At 33.4% G+C, this 24,423-nt stretch overlaps 1 protein-coding gene across 3 annotated transcripts in view; it reads left to right on the top strand.

Moving 5' to 3' along the window:
• The first annotated feature begins 3,750 nt into the window (after positions 1 to 3,750).
• LOC149556342 (uncharacterized) overlaps positions 3,751 to 24,423 on the top strand; it is a 266,842-nt gene continuing 246,169 nt past the window's right edge. For 2 of the 3 annotated variants that reach the window (XM_089830610.1, XM_089830611.1), the window contains exons 1-2: positions 3,751 to 4,229; positions 6,259 to 6,380. In XM_089830610.1, coding sequence (XP_089686736.1) covers positions 3,949 to 4,229; positions 6,259 to 6,380 — 403 coding nt within the window. In that variant the 5' untranslated portion in view covers positions 3,751 to 3,948. The remainder of the gene's footprint in view (positions 4,230 to 6,258; positions 6,381 to 24,423) is intronic. The other variant, XM_089830609.1, reaches the window with a different exon arrangement.

Consider the following 24,423-nt stretch of genomic DNA (forward strand, 5'->3'; position numbering starts at 1 on the left):
TTTATGTTGTGAAGAGCTTGAAGTTGGTTTTTTTTCTCAAGTTGCATCGATTAATTTATCTTTGATTTAGCTTATTAATTTATTTGTGTGAAGCATTTGAGCGTTGGATTTGGTTTCTTAAAGACCTGAGCTTCCAAAAATTATTTTTTTCTAGTTTAATAATGGCTGCAAATACTTGAAACTAGAGACTTTGTGATTTAATTTCAAGTATATTATTTTAACTTGGATAGTATGCTAGAGACTTTGCACCTTGTTATCTATTCATACTTCTCATCAAAATGGATTTGATTGTAAGATACTTTGGGTTCTCATTGTCAATCAAATAAATATAAATATAATTTTAATTATTATCTTAGGAGTTGTTCTTTCGTTAACTATTGGCCCACTAGTGCTAGCGTAGTAGTAGGTACTTGTTTTATATTGAAAGCCTTTGTTTTTACTGTACAATTATTCCTAAAAAGAGAGTAGTTGATTCAAAGAAACACCCATTCATTAATTTTAGTTAGGTTTATATTGTAGCCACCTATGGTAAGAAGGGAGCCTCCCCTATTGCTAAGAGGAGAGATTTATCTCACTATAGTGTTGCCTAAAGTCATAATTTTGTAAGTTATGTTTTAAACAACTTACAAATATTTTTAGCCAACACCACCAAGGGGTTAAAATGGAGAAAGTAGTAAGGTGAAAAATAATGCTGATTTGAATCAATTCATTTTGGAAAATGAGAAACCAATCAAGCTTCATAGTAGTTCTCATAGGTTTTAGCTAAGTGCTCCTTGGGACCAAGCATATTTAATTATTTGAAATTATTTACCCTTGAAGGAAAATTTAAAGTTTATTACTCTTATCATTTTCCTTTGTTAAATCACTTCCACCAACATGCTTTAATTTCCTTCCAATTCTTTCTTCTAAATTCTTTTAGAAAAATTGGTCAAGAAGGTTATTGAAATCCCCAAGATAGGAATCCTATCTCTCTTTATCAAGGTCTCATTTATCACCTTTATCACATCCATCTAGACCCACAACCCCTAATATAAATTATTGTTTTGGAGGTCCATGCTCAATTTCTTCCCTAGCTATGAAAATTCTTGGAAGTGGTTGTCTAAAGAAGAATAAGTGTTTACGTATCTGGGGGCCACTAAATTCCTAACCTGTTACACTTAGCACCATAGCCCATGACATTGTTGTGGAAGGCCATTGCATTCTTAAGCACATGGCAAACACTGCCACTGCTAGAAATATTTTTATTATAAAAACCTATCCCATTAGAAAAAGAACCCAAAATCTATAATCATTAGAAGGTTATTACTCATTTAAAGGATGAGTTAGTTGAGGAAAATAGCAAGATTGAAAGGGCGTCAACTCTACATACTCGAACATATTTGTGGGTTGTTTAAATGATAAAGTAAAGAAAATGAATCTAGTGGATTGTGACTTAGAAGAAGATGAAGCTAATAATGAAGGTGATACTATTGATCAATGTAAAAACCCCTAGCTAGTTATAATTCAACAATTAAATCTTAACACAACAATTACCTTGACAAATTAGGAGCTCAACATTTTGTCAAACAGTTGGTCAACAATTCAATTATCAAAGTAAGTGTTTAAATTTTATCACAAATGAAAATACTGAAATTCTCAATAATAATATTGAATTTTGACTAAATAGACAACATTGAATCTCTTCTTCCCTTTATTTTGAAACATTTGCCACTCATATGCTAAGATATATGTACCCACTTGCAATTTATTACTGCCATTGGAAACAAATTGATCACATAAAATTCTGGAACTAATTAATAATTACTAGAACCTAACTTTTATAACATAATTGTTGGTGTTGCCAGTTGAAAGGAGTATCTAGAATGTATTAAAAACTACTTCTCCTTGCAGCGTTAGCTATCTCCAACTCCAACTCCAACACAACCCCAAGGTTCAAACACATAATACTGGAGTCAATTGATATAGCCCCAATTGTAACAATAGGCTGTAAGAATTGATGTCTGATGTCAATTTGAACCGCTGGTTGCACACGCCGAATTCGGGGACGATTTCAAAGTGCCTTGCTAGCCGTTGCTATTGCCTAGTTCAAATGTCGTAGCTATTTGGTGTCTAGACTGTTTCCACTACCACACATTGCCTCAAAATTCCTTGCTGCTACTAGTAAAAACCCCAGTCTAATCTTAATTCTGTAGCTAAGACTCGTACCACAAAAAATGCAGTCAACTTCCCTCCAAAAATGTCTCCTTAGCCACAGTAATATAGTAAAGAGACTCGGCAAATTTTTTATAACAACACAATTTGCAATGTGATTACCAGAACAATCTCCCACACACAAGAAACACAGATAGCAGATTTAGATAGTGAAATCACTATACATCAGCAGTGACTTCAAACATCAGAAACTACATAGACCCTTATACTTCAGTAAGGGCTCACCATTCAGACTCAGGGAAGCCACAAAGACAAAAAAAAGAAAATGTATATTCAAGCATGCTCTTTCCAAATGAAAATAATTCTCATTTATAAGTTTTTTGTTGGCAAAAGTTTCCATAAAATTTCACTTAAGAAAACATGGAAGTTTTCCAAAAGAACTCAACACTAGAAACTTTCCAACTTGTTTTTTAGAAATATCTCTTTAAGTCATTATTATAATAATATAAACATTATTATAATAACACAACTCAATAAATAAATAAATAAGAGCTCATGTAATTATCAACCTGATTAACTGCAGGTGACGACCAACTGCAAAGCCATTCATTGCATTGCTAATAATAGCAATTACCCATAATAGACTTACTAAAAATAGTAAGTAATCAATTGAGACCCCTAAAACACCTTGTTAGCTAACGAGGGTCGCTATGATGAGCTAACTCAATCAACTGCATAGACTAGCCAAAAAAGGTGACATTACAATAAAGGAGATGGAGACATGGGGAAGGGAATAAATTCAACTAAATCCACTAGTGATAACTACACACACATATCTAAACATATCAAGATTAAACCAATAGAACTAACTTTGGATGACCTACTAGAAGAGAAGGATACTAACCAAGGAAGTGTTGCAGACGCTTGTGAGGAATTTAAAAAACCACAACTATGAAACAAATGAATTAGAAGAAAAAGGTGTTGAAGTTGGATAAAAAGATGATCAACTTATTCAAGTTTAACATGCGGGTGATGTTTATCAAGCGAGTGATGCATAGCTTGAAGACCTCCCCATGCCTCGTGCAAAAGAACATCTTAAGAAATGACATTGAAAAAGAAAGAAACCATAGTGAACTTTTGAAGCTCCTCATTGAAGATTGGAGCCATGCACTCAGCAATTGAGTGGCTGATTTTAGTCCTTATAGTCCATGTTATGTTGCTAAGACTCTTTGTATATTTTGATTTGATGTTAATTAATTATTAGGGTGTTGTTAAAGTTGATTTTATAGGCTGTTTAAACTATTAGTATTCAAGTGCCAACACCCTTATTTTGTTATTTGAAAAAAATTATTTGTCATAATACTTAAATAAAAATCACAATTTACATTTTATCTGTACACCTGACCTAAACTTTGAATATATAAATAGATGTATATTTTTATTTTTCAAAATTTCTTCCAATTATATAATAATTAAATAAAATATAAAACAAATACAAATTTCCCAAAATTCTTAAGGAAAACAATAAAATAGGTAATGAATTACATTAAATACAATTAACAAAAATAAAAGATAAAAAATAAATTATGTAACGATCAATCGCGCCGACTGGAGCTCCGAATAGTAAAATTGCTTTTAAAATAAAATAAAATAAATAACTCGTATCTAACGTTCGGATCTATTTTAATCACGGAGAACTCATTTAAAAAAAAAAAAAAAACAGAACCAACTCTGCAATTTGATTTACCAAAAGCATGAATTAGTTTTTATCTCGTTTTACGCTGCCACGCCAATTTCATGTGTATGCAAAGTCCTACATTCAAAGAATGGCTGCACAGATATCCTCTCTTCATGTGTGTCCAATTGCAGAATTTTACTTCTGCTGTCACAAGCTTAAGGCGTTTAAACCCATTTTTGTTAATACCAATAAAGAATCTTCTTTACCCATCTCACGACAATTTACACAGCTGTGCAGCAATGGCAATTCTAAAGTCAATTGGGTGGAGCATGTTTGAGAAGAATGCTACTGGTTCGTTTGTTGCCCACCAAAAACATAGAAGTCCTCTGCTGCATAAGAGGTGGGTGGTCTAAATCAATTTCATACGCTCACTACAAAGGGTTTTACTTCTTTGGGATTTTATGTTGTATTGCCCTAGAAATTCAATGTATTTGTATATGTATTCTCATCTATTTAGGATATACATTCCCCCGCTTTGCCTACCGCCCTCCTACTCCTAGGGAAACAAATAAGAGAAAAAATAGTGCAATCTGATTTAAATTGGCCCATGTCAAAAAGTTGCAGGAGCAGTATGCCAGTATTCGAGGATGAGAATACTAAGATGTATAATTTTGCTTTTGCAAGTAAGATGGATCCCATGGTTGCTTAGCCTTAAGCTACCTTTGACCGACTTGTTAATTTTGTACATTGGATTATTTAACTTTCTCTTATCTTTCCATACCCGAATTGATGTCAAAAGCGTGTAAAGATTTTTCAGTGTTAGAGATTGCAATCTACGCTTCCAGCAAGCAGAAAGAAGCGTAGAGAGAATTGAGAATTGTAATTAACACTTCTGAGGAAAACGTGAAAGCCGCATCATGGAATGAACAAGTAGAAGGGAATGCTGTCTTATTAAGTCCCAATCTAGTCAGTGTGTTTGTAGGGAAAATCATGGATTGAATTCTAAGCCAAGATTTTTCAGTGTTAGAGATTGCAATCTATGCTTCCAGATAGCCGAAAGAAGCATAGAGAGAATTGAGAATTATAATTAACACTTCTGAGGAAAACGTGAAAGCCGCATCATGGAATGAACAAGTAGAAGGGAATGCTGTCTTATTAAGTCCCAATCTAGTCAGTGTGTTTGTAGGGCAAATGGAATTCCTTTTATGGTTTGCTTCACAACTATTTAGTAAATGGACTCTTAGCTTAAGAGTAGCATAGCTGGAATTGTAGTTACTTTCATTTAGGTTTAGAATAAAGGTGGATGTGCCGATCCATGGTTTTGAATATAATCAGTTACAGTCCTCTTTGTTAATGAGTTTGACAACAAAACATTCAGTCTTGAAAGCTGTAGGAAAACTATAATATTAAGTCTCTCATTTGAGTATACAACTTGTCTCTATTACCTCATGCTCATATGCATATATAAAGAAGATCACGGTTGCTATTCAACTACCCATGCTCACAGAGGTTCTATAATGTTTATGAAGAATGCTCTATCAATGTTATCATACAAATATTTGAAATGTTTTTATATTTTATAAATCTCCTTATTTTTTTGGATAGCGGTCACTTAAAAAATGGCCCCAAAACACCCTTGTGCCAGGAACACATCCCACTATCGCCTACCGTTCTCGTCTTGGAAACTTGGTAGAGCGTAGATTGAATCCCTAGAACACAAGTAAAATAAAAGAGAAAAACAGAAACAAACTATAGCCACAAGGTTCGAAACCATAGGAAAAAGAAAAAATCATCGAGTTTCAGCTTTAGAAACATTAAACAGTGGCACTAAAAGAAAGAAGAAGATGGTAATAGAAGATTGAAAACCTAGAACACAACTTGAAGTCAAAACAGCAGAGACCTTATTTGAAAAATGAAAATAAGTTATATGCCTTTCAAATGTCAGTTAATTTATCAAATTGATTGAAGATTGCTCCAAAGCAACTGAAAGTGATGTAGTGACAGTCAGTGCAGATCACAATAGCAAAAGACAAGAAAAACTAGAGCATTATGTTGTTGGGGTTTTTTTCGAGCAACTGATTGCTATTGTGTTCATATCGGCTGGTTTGAGGCTTAGACTCACGAGTTACTTTTAGTTTTTGAGCAAGCAACTTGATCAGTTCTCCTATAGCATTTCCAGGTCATGAATCAACATTATACCTGCCCAGTTTGATACTATGATATATCATATTATCAACTTCACCACAAATTGCACTGTGTTGTTATCTTTTTCTATTTTCTCCACTTGCAATAATTATAAATTACATGCTAGACATGAATCAAGGAACCAAATTTTATGCTCATTTAGACTTCATATTCATCATAAAAATTTAACTATCAATATATATTTGGTGCTAACCATGTCTTTATTTGATTTGTTACGCATGCAGAATGATGGTTGAAATTTCTTTTGCATATGGAGAAAGATATTATTGTATTAGCCATGGGGTGTGTCAGAGTTTCTTCCAGGAAAGCTTTTCTAGGCTTTCTATCATTTGTCGCAGCAGGCATGGTATGCAATTAAATTTAGAAATGCAAAGAAATTGTTGTGTTTATATTCTAATTTTCAACTGTTTGACTTTGAATAAATGATTTTGCTAGTAAGACCAATGCCTATTCCACTTCTCTAGGTCTTTTTATATTGATTATATTTATAATATGATATTCCATTATTGAATTTCTGTATGATTTAGTTCCTTAATATGCTTCAAAATTTGACCATCTTATACACAACTCATCAAACCCGAAAATTTTAACTGATTTTCTTCTTTGCCATTCAAGAGATGCGGACATGGCCTCCTCATTTGTACCCTCCCTTCAATCGGTTTGTCACGTTCTTTTTTTAAAAGTAAAAATGGAGAAGGGTTTGATCTTATTGCAAGAAGATATGACAAGTACATCTAGAATAGAAATGGAGTTCTCAGTCACAAACTTAGACCTTTGAGAATTTTAAGATAGAGGATATGCTCATAGATAGATATCTATGGGTTGTAGTATGTGGATCCAGATCTATTGCTATGGCACAAGAAGATTGGGACTAGGACAAGAAAGCTAAGGGTCTCATTAAAATTTTGTGGCTAATTCAGTATTGCTGAATGTACACCATGATATCACTGTGCTTTTTTTTTGAGAGAAATTGACAGATTTCTATCAAACTAAATCCTTGGGTGATAGATTCTTTCTTGGAAACTTATATACCCCTAGGATGGAGGATGGTGGCTTTGTGGCTGAACACTTGAATGCATTTAACATGGTTGTCACCTTGGTACACTTCATTGGATTAAAGGTGAAGGAGGACTTATGCATGACTTTGTTGTGTACTTTTCCAGATTCATGGGATCCAACTTATTATTGCTATTGGGAATGTTGCCACCAAGTTGAAAATGGATGAGGTGATGGTATTGTTCCTTTTTAAAGAAATGCAAAGAAAGTCCTCCAAATTTTCCATGGAGGACATGCCTATTTATGTTAGATGGAAAGAAAAAGGCAAGAAGGAGAAGAAGCAATGTAAGTCTAGATCTAAATCTTCTAGCAGTTTGCAAAATGTTAGAATTGCAACAAGACTAGCAATTACAAAACAAACTATAAGGAGTAGAAGTTAAAAATAAAGAGATATTTGGAGAAGTCTCCTAGGATTATGGTGATGTCTTTGCTGCAGCCTTGGCTATGCACACATTAGATGCGTGGCTAATTGATACCAGTGCATATTTTCATATGATCTCATATTGGGGTAAGTTTGCAAAATATGAAGAATAAGATGGTGAGAAGGTGTACCTTGGAGATGATTCTCATTTGAAAATTGGTGGGGGTAAAATAGTCCTAATTTGATTCTTTGATGGCAGAATGAAGGGTATGAATGGTGTATTGCATGTCCTTGGTGTTGGGTTGAACCCATCTTTTTTATAAGTAAATTGAATGATTTCAGCATGCAGGATGCTTTATCGAGTTGAGGGTGCAAGATTGTTAAAGAAGTTATTGTTCTGCTAAGGGTGTTTGAGTAGGCACTTTGTTCGACAGGTACCTAGTGTATACACATTAAACACTTGCTCAAACACTTGTCAAATATTGTAATGTCCCCTATGAGAACCTTATCCAATTTACCCTAAATTTCCCTAGCTAGGGTGGGTTTGGATGATGCCTGGAAATGTGTTATGTGACTAATTCCCCAAGAGAAGATCAGACTATGAAATAAGTCTTTGAGAAGTAAAACATAGATTTAAAAATATATAGAATATTATAACTATTTGGTTTAAAATAATAATAAAAAAGAATGTAGGCAAGAGCCTACAACACAATAGTACATTGTGAGCCTCTTATCTAGGAGGTCTTGAGTTCGACTCTACTCGAGCTTAACACATAATAATTAATCTCAACACATAATAGCAATAAATAAAAATAATGAATAATCTAGGCTTCTGATAAAAAAAATATTAATAATAAAGAATGTTAATGAAAAACTCTCTGATATAGTTATACTCATATTTATGAAAAGGCATATAAAGATGACCTTTCTGAAAGGGTGTAATAGTTTTGAAACCACCCCTTAAAAGGATACACAAGTCATTTATATAAGACTTATTAGGAAGATGAAGACCTGGGATAAAAGTAGAAGTACGACAAATAATTACAAAGATCACTTGTGGAAGAAGGTGGTGGCTTGATGGGTTATTAGGCATTAGGAGAAGGGCACACAGTGTGTGTCCAACTCAGGGTACAATGTACACTTGGGAGTGTCCTAGCTAGGGTTGTGTTATTTATGCCATGAGGCAGGTTGGGTTCTATGTAAGAATTGGTGGGTTCCAGTTTCCTCCAGGGTGCTATAGCCATAAAGAACCCAAGGCCACATGATTCTTCTTAGAGTGAGAATTACTATTTGAAATGCTCTTAGATTAAGATAAGTATTTGAAACCCTTGATGTTATTAGAATTTAGAGAAGGTTTTATTAAGTTGTTATCTCAACTCTTGTCTTATAATTTTTGTTAAATACCATTTCATCTTCTAGTGACATTCTGACTCCTACATCATCAACACAAGTTTTGGGAGCTATGCTGTAGGACATGTGGTTGGTCTTGATGATGCTGGTTTGCGGTTGGTTCGGTGTTGATAGGGATGTCATGCACTTCTTCATTTGGGATCCAGGTGGAGGTTGGAGTTCATTGTGTTACCGGATTTCTTGAGGACAAGTAATCTCGGGGAGGGAGGACTGTAATGTCCCCATTTTGGCCAGCATTGAAGTTTTAGGGATTAGCCTATTATTGTGATCCTCATAGGCTAATTATTGTGGATAGAGGCTCTTCTGAGGCAATGGCTTGGCTTGGGAGGGTCTTGTCTTCTCCATAATTCAATAAGCTACAGGTTGGTCTTCGTTTGGCTTAGATTGGAGTTCATTTGGGCTTAGATTTGTGTACTTACTGTTTGTAGTGAGTTGGGTGTTGATTGAGATGAACCCTTTCTATTTTTGGAAAGTGCATTTGGTCATATGGAGAAATAATAGGCGTGGCTCCTCTTTCAGACGACATATTTAAATGATGAGTATTTTGGGAATTCTTATACTTTTAGTGGCCAAACTATTATTAAATCATTAAATGGCTTCTTATAAAGTTATAATTTTACTTTATAATTTAAATTAATTTGAGGGTCGAGTCATCATTGGAAGGGGCCATTTATAATATGCATAAGGAAAGTATTAAATATTTAAAGTGATGTTGTGTTGGGAAGTTTCAAGAGCTGAGTTCTTTTGGGAAACTTTACTAGTTTCTAAAGTTGAGTTCTTTTGGAAACTTTTATCAACAAAGCATCATAAATATCAGCTCATTTCATTGGAAATAACACGCTTGGATATTTATTTGCTTTTGTTGCCTTTGTGGCTTTTTCAGAGGTTTTGAATTTTGATACTCTTCTTGAAGTATAAGGGTTTGAACTGTGATTTGTTCCATTTGATCTACAGCTGAAGTATAGTAGATACAAATCTGAGATTTTGTTTTGAGTTGCATTGGCAATTGTGCTGAGGTATACAATTGGCCATCTCTCCTACTGTATTTTTCTATGGCTAAGGAGAAGTCTGCTGCTAAAGGTTGTGTTCATTCCATTTCCATTGCTGAGGTATAGTGGATTTGGTATCTGGATTGTGGTGTCTTCCATTACTGTTTTTTCACTGTTGCTTGGAAGGCATTGTTATGATTGGGTTATATTTGATCTTGGACGCTCACCTTGGAGTATTTGGTGAGAATTTCTTGCATTAAAGATGCCAAATGTGGGTGCTAGATCAAGCTGCAATACCAACGTCTGGGACTGTGTGATTGTTAACACTAGAAATACTTTCACTCTGGGCATCCATACAGCCCGAACTTGCTAGCTTTTGCATCACAGATCAAGTGCCAATTTGCTGTGTGGGAAACTGGGCATTGGGTGGCATTAATATCTGTGTTAGCACTCTGCTTAGGAGTGCGATCTGCTGGTTAACACCTCTTCCATAGGTGGTCTGATCACTGCATTTCAAACACCATTGCTGCTGCCTTGGATGTGGTTATTCTGGTGATATTTGGAGGGCGATTAAGGGTTTAAAGTTTTAAACTGTCCCTAAAGGCTGACTGTTATTGGCACAGCTGGGAGTCTGTATCTGCTGCAAAATTGTCTCATCATCTTTAAGGAACACACAGGTTCTAAATTCAGTTGTAATTATTTTAATAAGGTTGCAGCAGTAGCTCGTGGAATGTTTTTTAAATTGCAAAGAAGTTTAGTTGGCATCCTAGCGTATTATTTCAGCTACATTTTAGTATCAATTAGGGTCTCTTAGCAAAAGCAATAATTGAAGTAAGCATTGCCATTTTGCTAATAACCGATTTACTGCAATTGTAATGTGAGTATGGTGTATGTGTAATGGCTTAAAATTAATGAAAGAAATTGCCAGATTTCTATTGCCGAACTTATATTGTGCTAGATAACTTAATTAGCTGTGAGCAGCGCATATTCAGTACTGTGTCTGTAAAATTAAGAGATATCATAGTTTCAGTAGTGTGAGCCAATTGGGTTCATTACCAGCTACTTTGGCTATCTATGTTTAAATTTAATTTGATCATACCTTATAATTCACCTAACATTAATATTTAATCTACTAATTCCACTGCAGTTAATTATTTGAATCTTGGAGTAAAGTGTTATTATATTTGGTATCAGAGCCAAATACTAGGCTTTTAAGTTATTAATTGCTGAATTTCTTCTTCTTTTTGTGTCTCCTAATTAAGAGTGATAAAAGAATAAGAATTCATACATAAATCACTCTAAATATCATTTCATTTTAAATTTATATTTATTTAGGTCTAAATGTATAAGATCTTTTATTTATGAACAATTATAATATGTTATTTAGCACAGTTTAAAAATATTAAACAAAATTTAAATAAAAAAAGGTTTTCAATAGAACAATTTGTTTAGTTAAATAATACATACTAACTATTACCCAAGAAAAGATGAGAGTTCAACCATCACAACAATTAAGAAACATCAATGAATTTTGTCTTAAAATATATCCAAAATAATGATGCATTGAGCTTCATATTCAAAATCCACTGCCAGAGTTTTAAAAGGGAATTGGATTTACTGACAACATTTGATTATTCCACTATTGTCCAGAAGCAAAATATGAGTTCTTCACAAAGATTGGGATCTCATGCTAAGTTTGTCACATCAGAGTATCAGAATGTTTATGCTCTATATTAATTAGACAAGCATATTGTCCATGTCTTTCACAACTGTAAACAATAGAAACCAAGAAGTGATATAATATTTAGATAACCATAAAATATTCTTGGTGGAGGCATCCATGATGATCTTTTGGCTGAAATTTCCGACTCATCAACTGTTTTATTTTTTTTAATCAAATTTGATTCCAAATCTCCATAAATAACTGTGAGTAATATGCTATGACCTTGAAACCAATAAAATTTTAGAACACAATTAAATTATTCTGAAATCACTTTCTATTCAGGTTATTTGTATATCAGGAATTGATGTTTGTCTGCAATCACATGCGATACAAAGATTTCATATAGAGAGTGTTACCTTCTTTCAAAGATGATTACTCAGAAGGTTTAGACCTCTTATTATGGGTCATGTCTCTAAATAATGATGTCCTTTTCAAACTTTATGACATCCGCTATAAATAGGTAAGTTCATTGTAATATTCACAATAAATAGGCAATATCTGAATTTAGTTAGAGATGACAACACAAAGCATTCCATCATGGAAAAATAGAGACATTCTAGTTAAAGAGTTGCAATGCAGTCCAAATAAAAGGCCACTGGTAAGCATATAGAGAACCTTTGAAAAGTGATTCCTCCATCCTTGACTTAATCAAACATCATGCATAGTAATTCTACCAAATAAAAAACAGAGAAGGCACAAATAGAGTTCATCTTCTTTGTTCACATTCAAACAAAGATGTTTCAAGGATGCTATAAATAGTCATATTGCAAGGAGCATATTTCAGGCACAGTTAGGTTTCAACTTTTATAGGATTTTTTTGCACCACAATTTTAGAGTTTAACTGAGATACTCCTGCCCTTGCAAAATCAGTAGCCAATCTCAGCAAGATTAACGAAGTCTTTAAAATTATAGACAAAAATATGGATGGAGTTGTAAGTGTGGTCAAAATCAGTGGCTCCATCAGCAAATTTAGAATATTGATTTCAGAACAAGATTTTGCATGTATGTTCGGGTTGAAGATTATTGTAGCTGTGTTCCATTCCAAGAATCTGTGCGTTCATACTTCATACTAGCCAAGCTTCAATAATATTGAAGAGACAGGAAATAATGTTATTTTTAACTAGAAAGTGAATTGATTGATGCAGACGAAGGAAATAAAATGATCATTACATTCCAGACCTTTTAGTGGGATACTAATTAGAAATCGATTTTGCCTAAAATAAATAGTTTTATGGAAGAATTTAAACATGGCAGAATTCATGGCAGACCAAACACAAATACTATAGCAGCAACATGTTTTTCTAAAAAGATTTATCATGAAATGAGCGCAGCTTCCTTCATAGATATCTCATCGTTAGTTAAAGGCTCAGTGTTATTGTGACTCTATTACTTCTACCAATTTTAAATTCAACTATAATTTTGGGTCAGCATTTGATTGTTGAAAATTTATTTGCATTATACAGTCATGATCATTATCTTTCATGATATGTTGACCATACTCAACACACAAAGATAATTTGCAAATATTTCTTATTAAATTAAACATGATGATAAAGTTCACGGTGTTTGATATAGACATGTCTCTTCTAAATTATGTGAATGGAAACTCTCTACAATAAGAGTATCTCAAACAAGTAAAACTATATTTTTATAGTTTAGGTACATTGTATCTTATATCTATGTATGTCTATTAAGATATTGTGAAACTTTCAATAGTTTTAATTTCATTAAAACTATTTCATTATTCTTTTTATACATGATTAAGATGATGATTAGAAAGCTAATAGAATTTTATTTTCTGAAGTTAATTTTTAACATAATTTTCACGATGTGTCCTTGTAGCTATAGTTCATCTATAATACATTGATGTCCTAACAACAGTAAATCGCCTTTAGCCGACATTTGGTAATAGTAAATATTATAAGAAACATACATGAGAGTAACTTATACCCAAAGACTTGTGTAGCTAGATATGGCATTAGAATCCATGTAAAACCTGATTTCATAGTCCAATTAATTTTGAAAAATTGCCATTGAATTGTTAATTAGATATTTCCCAATTAACTCTAGTTTGCTTAAGCTAAACTTAATGCATCAAATAATTAATTCTTTTATTAATTATTATGATGCAACCTAGGTTAGACCTTTTTAGGGTTCCGATCTCCTTTATAAGGACGACCTCTTATTGTAACATTCATTCACTTTTTATAATAGCAATTTCTCTTTTTGCTCATGTCTAGAATGTGTTATCCGTGGATCTGGGAATTCCAGCCTCAATAGCTTTCGCTTTTGTGTTTTTGTGACAGTTGTTTGCATGCAGGTGATTCTTGGGAGTTGTGGGGTTGAGCTTTCATTAACTTCAACATGGTATCGGAGCTCCAGGTTTTCATGCCCTTGTTCATTTTATGAGAGGTCTAGCTTGGCTTTCAGATTTGTGCTTTTTCTTTCAAAGGGTTTCATTTTTCAGAGTTATTTTGTATTGAATCTGGGGGGTCATTGATTTTCGGGTCACTGTGAGCCCAAATGGACATCACCATTGAGCTTAGAGTACCCTATTTTTAGATAAAATTTGTACAATTTTGGACAGTTAGAATTTGAGGTAAAAATATGTTGCTTCAAAATTTGGACACATTTTTCGAGTCGATGATTTTGTGATTTTTGGCATGAAAATTGAGATTTTTTCGTTTGAAAATCATGATTTTTGGACATGAAAATTGAGCTTTTGACATGAAATTGAGATGTTTTGCATGCAAATCAAATTTTTTTGAGTGAAAATCGTGATAATTTTGTACGAGACTGACATGCTTCCTGAGGTAATTTTGGTGCTGGTGGGCACACTTCTCGGGACATTTTCGCACGTATCTCGAAGCAGTAATTTTTTTGCCCTTCTAGCTATTTTTTGACCTACATGTGATTTTTTGGTTGTAATTTGGTCATCCAGACTCTATTTTTTGCAAATGAGATATCGCTAGAAAGTTGGTTTTGAGCTCGTCACAGTGGTACATGTAATTTTCAGTTTTGATTTTTTTTTATGGCTTTTTCTGTTGTTAAAGTCATGGGTTCTATTTTGCACTTCGGGAGACATCTTGAGCAGCCGATCTCCGATTTGGAAATTTTTTATATCGTTGGAAAGGTCTTCTCGAGATCATTCCAGTGATGTTGGTTGTTTTTCCATATTCTGCTCCAGGCACATTCTATTTAGTCTTTTGCATTTTTGCATTCTGGTGGATATCTTGGTTGTGATAGGTTTGGGGATTGATTATGTTGCTTGAGATGATTCGTCATGGGTTCTACTATCTATTGTATCAACCTTATGTCTCTTCTGGTCTATTTAGACATCATTTGTATGCATTCTTGCAAACACCCTAAGATAAAGTGCCATATTCCATCTGTATTTTTGTTTCTTTTGTTTTGCCTTGTTTTGCCTTTTGATTCGAGCAGTTTCATCTGAGGACAGTCGTAGAGATTACTGTATTCTTGGGATTCACCATATCTTCTGCCTTATTATACATGTACTACTCTGATTAAAGCGCCATGGGGGGTTGATGTTTTGCTTGTGTTTGCCATCTTCCTTTGTCTAGTGAGTTTTCCTTCTATGACATTAGCCTCATGATGCTTCTAAGATTGATCACCTCAGTACACACATATGCACACTTTTGTGCATTTTGATCGTGGTTCTTTGACATGCAGTTCTATTGGCCCATTTTTCCAGTTGCCTGTCACCTCACCCTTGTCTACATTAAGGGTGGGGGGGTTCTTCTGTTGTTTCTTATGCTTCCTTGGTTTGATGGAGTGAGCTATATATTCAGTACTTGTTCCTATGTACTAGGCGGTGCAGTGGCTGGGTACCTATGCATTTTGGTAAGATGGATCATTTACCATATAGACACTCTTCTTTTTGTTCCTACTTTGGTTGCATCCTTCCATGTTCGATTGATCAACTCTTCAAACTTTGGTGTTTCATGCCATCTATATCTTCGAGTTTAGTTGTTTGCCTTTGCGTGCCTCTTGATTTGATGCAGATTATAGTCTTCTCTACTTAGTCATTTCTATTTCAGTGGAGGTTTTTTAGATCAACAATTACTTTTGACAGAGCTTTGCAACTTCTACATGCTTCAGTGGTGTTCTTCATGATCATCTTTTGTTCCTATCTTCTGGGACATTCCCTAGTTTGGAGGCTCTTCATGCCTTCACTAGTTCTTTTCAACATTATTTCCATCTCTTTTTGGAGTAGGATTTTTCTCATGTGGTTTTTTCTATTTCTCCTCTTTTCAATGACTTGGTTGTGCTTGGGTACCTCATCAGGCCTTTGTTTTCGAGACCCAAATTTACTTTTAGTAGTAGTTTCTAGGTTTTTAGCTACTCCCTAAGTTTATCTTAAAGGGGGGTGTTAGAGTAATTAGATGTTTCCTAATTAACTCTAGTTTGCTTAAGCTAAACTTTAGGCATCTAATAATTGATTCTTTTATTAAATATTATGATGCAACCTAGGTTAGACCATTTTAGGGTTTCTATCTCCTTTATAAGGACAATTTCTCATTGTAATATTCATTCACTTTTGATAATAGCAATTTCTCTTTTTGCTCATCAAGAATGTCTTATCTGTGGATTTGGGAATTTCAGCCTCCATAGCTTTTGCTTCTCTCTTTCTGTGACAGGTGTTTGCATGCAGGTGATTCTTGAGAGCTGTGGGGTTGAGCTTTCATCAACTTCAACATGAATTATATTATGCACTACTATAATTATTAATTTAAAAGGGCTTGAAATAGTGAGCCTCTATTGAGAACTCTTCTAAATTTTATGTAAAATCTCATTGTGCTAGGTAAAAAAATAAAAAATAAAGCATTCTCACTAGTGTTATGCTACCAACACTCAAATAATTCAAACGATTGAAAATGAGTATCTAAAATATGTTGCCAACCTATTCTTGTTAGTGAAGAACTTATGATAATATTATAAAAAGTTGGAGAAGATAGACAACCTTTATTTGATTTAATTTGTGTCTAGAATGCAAATTTATATTAAACAAAACAAATGACATCATAGGAGAAATTGTTGAAGTTGAAATATATGAGATTAAGCATAAATTATAAATTTGAGATATATGTGATATGTAGTTGTGGAAAAATGATTCTCATGAAATTATTTTTAATTTAAATAAAGAAACAATGATAAATCAATATTTATGAATGAAAATAAGAACATAATGTATTTGATGAGCATAAATCTTTAAATCTTAACATATTCAATTATTGATTATTAACTTTTTGAGTTGTGGTATAGATACATCCCATGCTGTTGAGGACAACAACTAAATTACGAGGAGAGAAGTGTTATGTGACTAATTCCCCAAGAGAAGATCAAGCTATGAAATAATTCTTTGAGAATTAAAAGATATACTTTAAAAATATAGAATATTATAATTATTTGGCTTAAAATAATAATAAAGAATGTTAATGAAAAACTCTCTTAATAGAGTTATAATCATATTTATGAAAAGGTATGTAAATATGACCTTTTTGAAAGGGTGTAATGGTTATGAAACCACCCCTTAAAAGGATGCATAAGTCATTTATATAAGACTTATAAGGAAGAGGAAGGCATGAAAGAAAAGTAGAAGTAAGATATATAATTACAAAGATCACTTGTGGAAGAAGAAGATGGTGGCTTGGTGGGCTATGAGGCATTAGGAAAAGGGACACACAGTGTGTCCAACTCGGGGTACAGTGTACACTCTGGAGTGTCTTGGCCAGGGCTGTGTTATAATGCTGTGAGGCAGGTTGGGTTCTAAGTAAGAACCAATTTCCTCCAGGTGCTATATCCATAAAGGATCCAAGCCACATGATTCTTCTTAGAGTTAGAATTATTATTTGAAGTGCTCTAGATAAAGATAAGTATTTGAAAACCTTGACACTATTAGAATTTAGAGAAGGTTTTATTAATTTATTATCTCAACTCTTGTCTTTTAATTCTTGATATTATTTCATGTCATGGTTATTTTCACTATTTATGTTTAAATTTAATTTGACCATACCTTATAATTCACCCAACATTAGTATTTAATCTACTTATTCTGGTAGAGTTAATTATTTGAATCTTGGAGAAAAGCGTTATTACAAAATGTGTGTTATCAAATTAATATTTTAATCTTGAGCCCACAACCAGGTTAGTATTGTAAAATTCATTAAGAGTTACAATTTTCAAGATATCCAATAGATAGCTTTGGAATTCCATCCAAACCATTTGTTGCCATTATGGAGCAGCCATAGGAGATCATACAAGGTGCCTATGAGCCTATCCAACAAGTTCGGGGGTCTAGAAGGACAACCGCCGTGCTTAACTCTTTGGAGTTTAGAGGAACAAAAGCACATCCATCATATGACCTCCTTAACCCAGATGGATCTTCGGCTATTTCCCTCTTTCTATGTACGATATCTCCCCTTTACAATGGAATGACTGGGTGGTTGGAGTGTAGAGCACACGAATATACTGAGAGGGAGGGGGGGGTGAATCAGTATATTAACAACTTTTTCAATATAAAACTTTTATCCAATTAATTACTTTAAATGCTGAAATCAACAATTATGCACATGTACACAGTGACACAAAGATTTATGTGCAGATCCAATGCGGGAGAAAACCACAACAAATAAATGCTTTCTTATATAAGTTGTTCTTTTACAATGTTTTGTAGGCTACAACCTACTAGAGGCTCTAACTCGTATGTTTATTAGCACTGACTCACTATAAGCTCCAACTCCCACACTTCGCAGGCTCCGACCTACTGGAAGCTCCAACTCCCGATTTTGTATTCGTGAACACCAACCCACTGCCCGAAGACTTCTTCTCCACCTAGATGATGTTGCTTACTTCAACTAATGATGGACGCTTCTATAGCACAATTTCTTCTCTTCAAATTGATATCTATATCTGATTTAAATCCATATTCACTTTCTTTATATTCTGATAAATATATACATCAGATTAAAAATCTGATTGTATATATATTTATATATTCCTTTTCTTGCACTCTTACTTCTCAATGTCTGACTACTTTTAATCAGCTTCACTTTATATATATATATATATATATATATATATATATATATAGACACACACACACACACACATACCTGTATTTATTCCATATTTATATTGGCATTTCTCCTTCCTTATGTTGTCTTTAATAGAGCAGCATTAGTTCCTCTTCCCTTTTTATTTTCAAATTAATATGTATCAAAAGATCTCCATATATGATCTGCAATTTTTCTTTCAGTCTTATATAGTTCACATTCCTTTGTTCCACTGATTTGCTCCTTATTTTTAACTTCACCCTTTTTAATATTCTGTTCTCTTACATGTTCTTATTTTTTTCTTCACTTCACATATGTTTTCTTCTCACACTTCTTACGACATGCTTATATATCTCATGGATGGGTGTGACTTTTTAAATTGAAAAGTCATATCTTTTATTCACTAATCGTTTCATTTAATCATATTCTTTAATTAATAAACACAACCTTCAATTTTATATGCTTAACCCTTTCTGAATATATCAAACCTTTATTTATGGTGATGATATTTAATATTTGCTGTGTAATGCCCTGAACACCTTCATTCAATTATCGATGTAGTTATCATTGCAAGATTTTCTTTACAATGTTGCTGACATGGTCTTTGATTCAATTACTTGGCATTTTATGATATGGCAGAAAATTTCACGTTTTCTCAATTCACTGTTTGTTTTTGTTTGTGTATTACTGAGGGACTCCAGAATGACTATTTCATTTGTCTTTGAGTTGATATCACTGCTTTAAACATGTATTTAAATCTCTAAATACGTATGTTTCCATTCCCTTAGATATTGCTGCATTTAAATGAATCGATAACCTTCACCTTCACAGGAGAAGTTCAATATCATTCCATTGCTAGTTTCTTTGTGTTCAAATCTGATGTATATCTTCTTTGGTGCTCCATTTATTACCAAATACAATCGCAGCTACAAATATATAATTCTGACTCATAATAGTAACTCATGATCACTTTGTTGTTTGGATACAATGACTAACCTTGATCACTTCCACATATGCTTCAGCATTTTATATTGTTCACTTTTAAGATTATTGACTCCTTTGTATGGAATTGCACATAATCAACTCATATGTAGAATCTTCAGTATAGGCCGTTATCTTCAGATATTTATTACACAGGTTTGATGTCATCATTTGGGTATTCTGACTTGCGTGTTCACATGTTATCGTAGTCTTTAGAAGTCACTTCATCGTAACTCTTCCTCTAGTAGATTTATCACAGAGTTTTGAATTTATGCGCCTGCAATGTAATATCTTCGATATTCTTTCTTTTTAAACCTTCAACCTTTTCTTACTCAATACCTGATTTGTCTTTTACTAGTCTGTTCCACAATATTACACGGCACTTGAAATGAATCGTTGTTTACACCTGCACTTGTATGTCTTTAATCGTATGTTTCTCTTTTAACATTGATCATTTTTCCGTTGAACATACCTTCAACCCCATGTATAAATAGCATCTGCATATCTTCTATGCTTTCGGAATAGCTTCTATTTGACGTATTTCTTTTCTTTGCTCGATGTCATAAAACATCTGATCCACAGACTTCCATAGCATTCTAATCACTCGCATGTTCAGACCATAGATGATATTCATCACTGGTATTTTCACTTCTCTTGCCATCAAAATCAATCCAGTATAGTATATTGTGTCAGTATAATAATAAACTTTTACTTATGTGGACCCTATATGTTTCTCCTCATATTCAATTTCTTCCTTCCTTAATCGTTGTATATAAATGTTTTGTTTGCTTATTCATTTAATCAATGGTTCGACTCCATACGCTTATGTGCTTATGATTGCTGACTTGCATATACTAACACCATCATTCAACATGCTGCCTGTATTGCTAATTGCCTTTGTTCACATTCTTATTTTCATGCTCTGACTGATGTGTATACGTGTGTGTGTATCTATATATATATATATATATATATATATAGTATTCTCACTATCAGAATATTGTCTTGTTTAACATCGAGCCTTTTATATGAATTCTTTGCAGATTCATACCGAGATTGTGTGTGTTAAGAATATTAGCTTCTTGGAAACTGAAGCAAATATAATATATGTGATTTTATATATCTGATGATGAATCAGTATATTAAAGTAGATTATCCATGTATATATATATATATATATACAGATTTATATATCTCTTACTTATACATTTATATACAAACATATATGTCCACACACATACACACATATATATATTTATATAAATTATCATATTATCACAACCTAAGGATGCCAATTACTTGTATCGGTTACATAAAGACTGAGTCTGATCTGTTTACATAGTATCAGGCTCTTAATATATCCCGATATCATAATCGGATGTCAGTCTTCGTTAAGGCTGATGATTATGTTATTACATTGAACCGATAGCACTTTAATCGGTACTTCATAAGGTTATGTTGTTATGTATTGAGGTATGGTTACGTAGGGTCATACCCCTACGTAATCATATCTCAACGCACGCGCGCACACACACACACACACACAATATGCATTTGTGAATACTGAGATATATCAATAGCACAAGCAATATAATCTCAGTCTAAAATCAGAACTGCATGCTATATATAGACTTGAATCAAATCAGTACAAATACTTTAAAAGGAAGATCTGTTCTTATCAAATAAGAATCATTATTTTCAGTCCAAGTCATATATATGTATCTATAAGAATTCAGAATTGAATTAAAGATTGCTCAAGATATTTAGATAGATAAAATTATAGTTTAGTTAGTCTCCACCGATAAATGATCATTCAAATTTACACGGTATCAAAGCTTAGTTGGTAGAGAGATGTGCTAAAACTAAATTATATGAGACATCATGTCAAACAATGTTAGAGTTGAGGATAGACTTGAAGGAGCAACAAACTTTTTCTCATGGAAAATGCGAATTAGAACAATTCTTGAAAAATTGAAATTAGAATGATTCATTGAATTAGATAGTTCAGCACCTAAAGATGAGGCAAAAAAGGCCACTTAGAAAAGGCGAAATAATAAAGCCAGGAAAATCATTGTTGATTTAGTAAAAGATTATATTCTTCCATCCATCTCAAATCTCAGAAAAACATTCAAATTACTCAAAACGATTAAGGATACATTTGAGATCAACAACTCAAGTAGATTAATTACATTAAAAAATCAACAGATGTATTCAAAGATGAATAAAGGAGTGTCAATCTCATCCTACTTCGGAAGAATTTCCGAAATAAAAAATCAACTATCTTCTATTGGAAACAAAGTAGAAGACCAAGAATTATCCGTAATAGCACTTAGAGCATTGCCTATATCTTGGAAACCATTCATCCAGGTCATCAAAAAACTTTCAATACCAGTGTTTGATCAACTGAAAAATGATTTCACCTCAGAAAGAATCAAGACTAATTTCCAGAGGGATCATTTCAAATCAAGAGGGAGAAAATCAAGTTTTTTTCTTTGTCTCTAATAACAAAGGGAAGAAGAGGAAATTCAAAGGAAAGAAAAATGATAAAAGAAAAGGAAATAAAAATCACAAAAGAAATGATTTCTCCAAAGTTTAATGTTATAAGTGTGAGAAATTCGGACATACCTTCAGAAATTGTCCAGAAAGGGAAATAATTCTAGCTTCCTTAGCCGAAACAAAAAGGATGAAAATCTGTTATTCTACTCAGCTCTATCAAGTGAGATGAAATCCAACGAAAATGTGTGGATAATAGAAAGTGGTGCTTCTCGTCATATAACGGGATTTAGAGATAAGTTTGAAACTTTTGGAAATTATCTCACTGAAGGAGTCACCATTGGAGATAACTCCACCTATCCAATAAGAGGAATTGGGACTTACTCTACACAACTAAGAACTGGGGTTACTCTAAAATTAAAAGATGTTCTTTTCGTACCTTGCATAAAAAGGAATCTAGTATCCATTTCTGGACTTGGTGATGAAGGGTACCAAGTAACTTTTAATTAAGACAAAGTGTTGTACTGGCCTAAAAATACTAATCTCAAGAATGCCATCACCATAGGGATTAGAGATAGAACACTATATAGATTATGTAACATTCAAAAGCAAGCCCGAAGTCACAAAGTGACAAACCCAAATGAAATATGGCATAAAAGGCTCAGATATATTGGATTCAGTACACTACCAAATGTAGGGAAAATCACCTTTGGAACACCTAACTTAAATTCAAACCATATATGCATCTGTAAAAGATGCGCTCTAGGAAAGAATATAAAAAGACGTTTTCCTCCTACCAAACACAAGTCTAAATCAGTTCTGGAACTAGTTCACTTTGATTTAGGTGGACTTATGTCAACACTTTCTTTAGGAGGATTCTCATACTACATAATATTTATTGATGATTTCTCCTGGAAAACCTGGATCTATTTCCTAAAAGTCGAAGAATGAAATGAGGTCCTATCAAAATTTAAAGAGTTCAAAGAAATTGTGAAAAATCGAACATAAAAAAGAATAAAAGCTCTAAGATGAGACAATGGAGGAGAATATACCTCTAAAAACTTCAAAGATTTTTGCACCTCTGTTGGGATTAAGAGGGAGTATACTATACCTTCTAATCCTCAATAAAGTGGGGTAGTAGAAAGGAAAAATAGAACCATTGTTGAAGTAGCTAAAGCCTTGCTTCATGATCAAAATTTACACTTCTCATTTTGGGCGGAGGCCACTAATATCGCCGTATACATTCAAAACAGATGTCCACACTCAATTTTAGAATACATAACTCCTGAAGAAGTTTTTAGAGGAATTAAACCTGACTTAAGTCATTTCAGAATATTTGGTTGCCCTGTTTACATTCACATACCTAAAGAAAAAAGAACCAAGTTAGAACCATCCAAGAAGAAAGAAATATTTGTTGGGTACAGTGAGAACTCTAAAGGGTATAGAGTCTATGTACTTGGACAAAGATTAGTTGAAGTCAACGGAGATGTCATATTTGAAGAAAACACTGCTCTAAAACTATCAAAAGGTACAAAAGATGAGCTCATCATAGACTTAAATGAAAATCTAAAAACTGAAAATCAAAGGGAGAACATATCAGAGGAGAATGTACCATTACCAGATTCAGAAAATAGAGACATCTGTAATATCTAGAAAATGCCATTATGGGCAAGGAAAATGATTGAAGAAAATGATGTTTAGCTAGATGAAATTTCTAGGGAGAGCAAGAAAACTAGAAATAAATCTTGTTATACTGCACTAGTAACTGAGGTTGCTAAATCTAAACCATCAGCTGTCAAAGAAGCCCTAACTTGTCAATCTTGGAAAGATGCCATGGTTGAAGAATATCAATCTATATTACAAAATGATGTTTGAGATATTGTACCTAGGCTTAAAGATAAATCAGTTGTTTCATCAAAGTGGTTATACAAAATCAAATATGCTTCACATGGCAGTATTGGAAGGCATAAAGAAAGATTTGTAGCTCAGGGCTTTTCCCAGAAGGCAGGTATTGATTATGAGGAAACCTTTGCTCTAGTTGCTCGATACACTTCTGTAAGAGCAGTTATTGCAATTGTAGCATCCAAAGGATGGAAGATACATCAAATAGATGTCAAGACCGGGTTCCCGAATGGTGTCATTAATGAAGAAGTATATATCGAACAACCTGAAGGTTTTGTTATAAAAGATAAGAATCTATATGTATGTAAACTAAAGAGAGTTCTTTATGGCCTCAAACAAGCATCATGAGCTTTGTATGAAAGGATTGACAACTACCTCTCCAAACTAGTATACTTAAAAAA

The sequence above is a fragment of the Cupressus sempervirens genome, chromosome 5 (genome assembly GCF_028749045.1).
Source record: "Cupressus sempervirens isolate cs-2001-9-10 chromosome 5, ASM2874904v1, whole genome shotgun sequence".
Classification (NCBI taxonomy): Eukaryota; Viridiplantae; Streptophyta; class Pinopsida; order Cupressales; family Cupressaceae; genus Cupressus; species Cupressus sempervirens.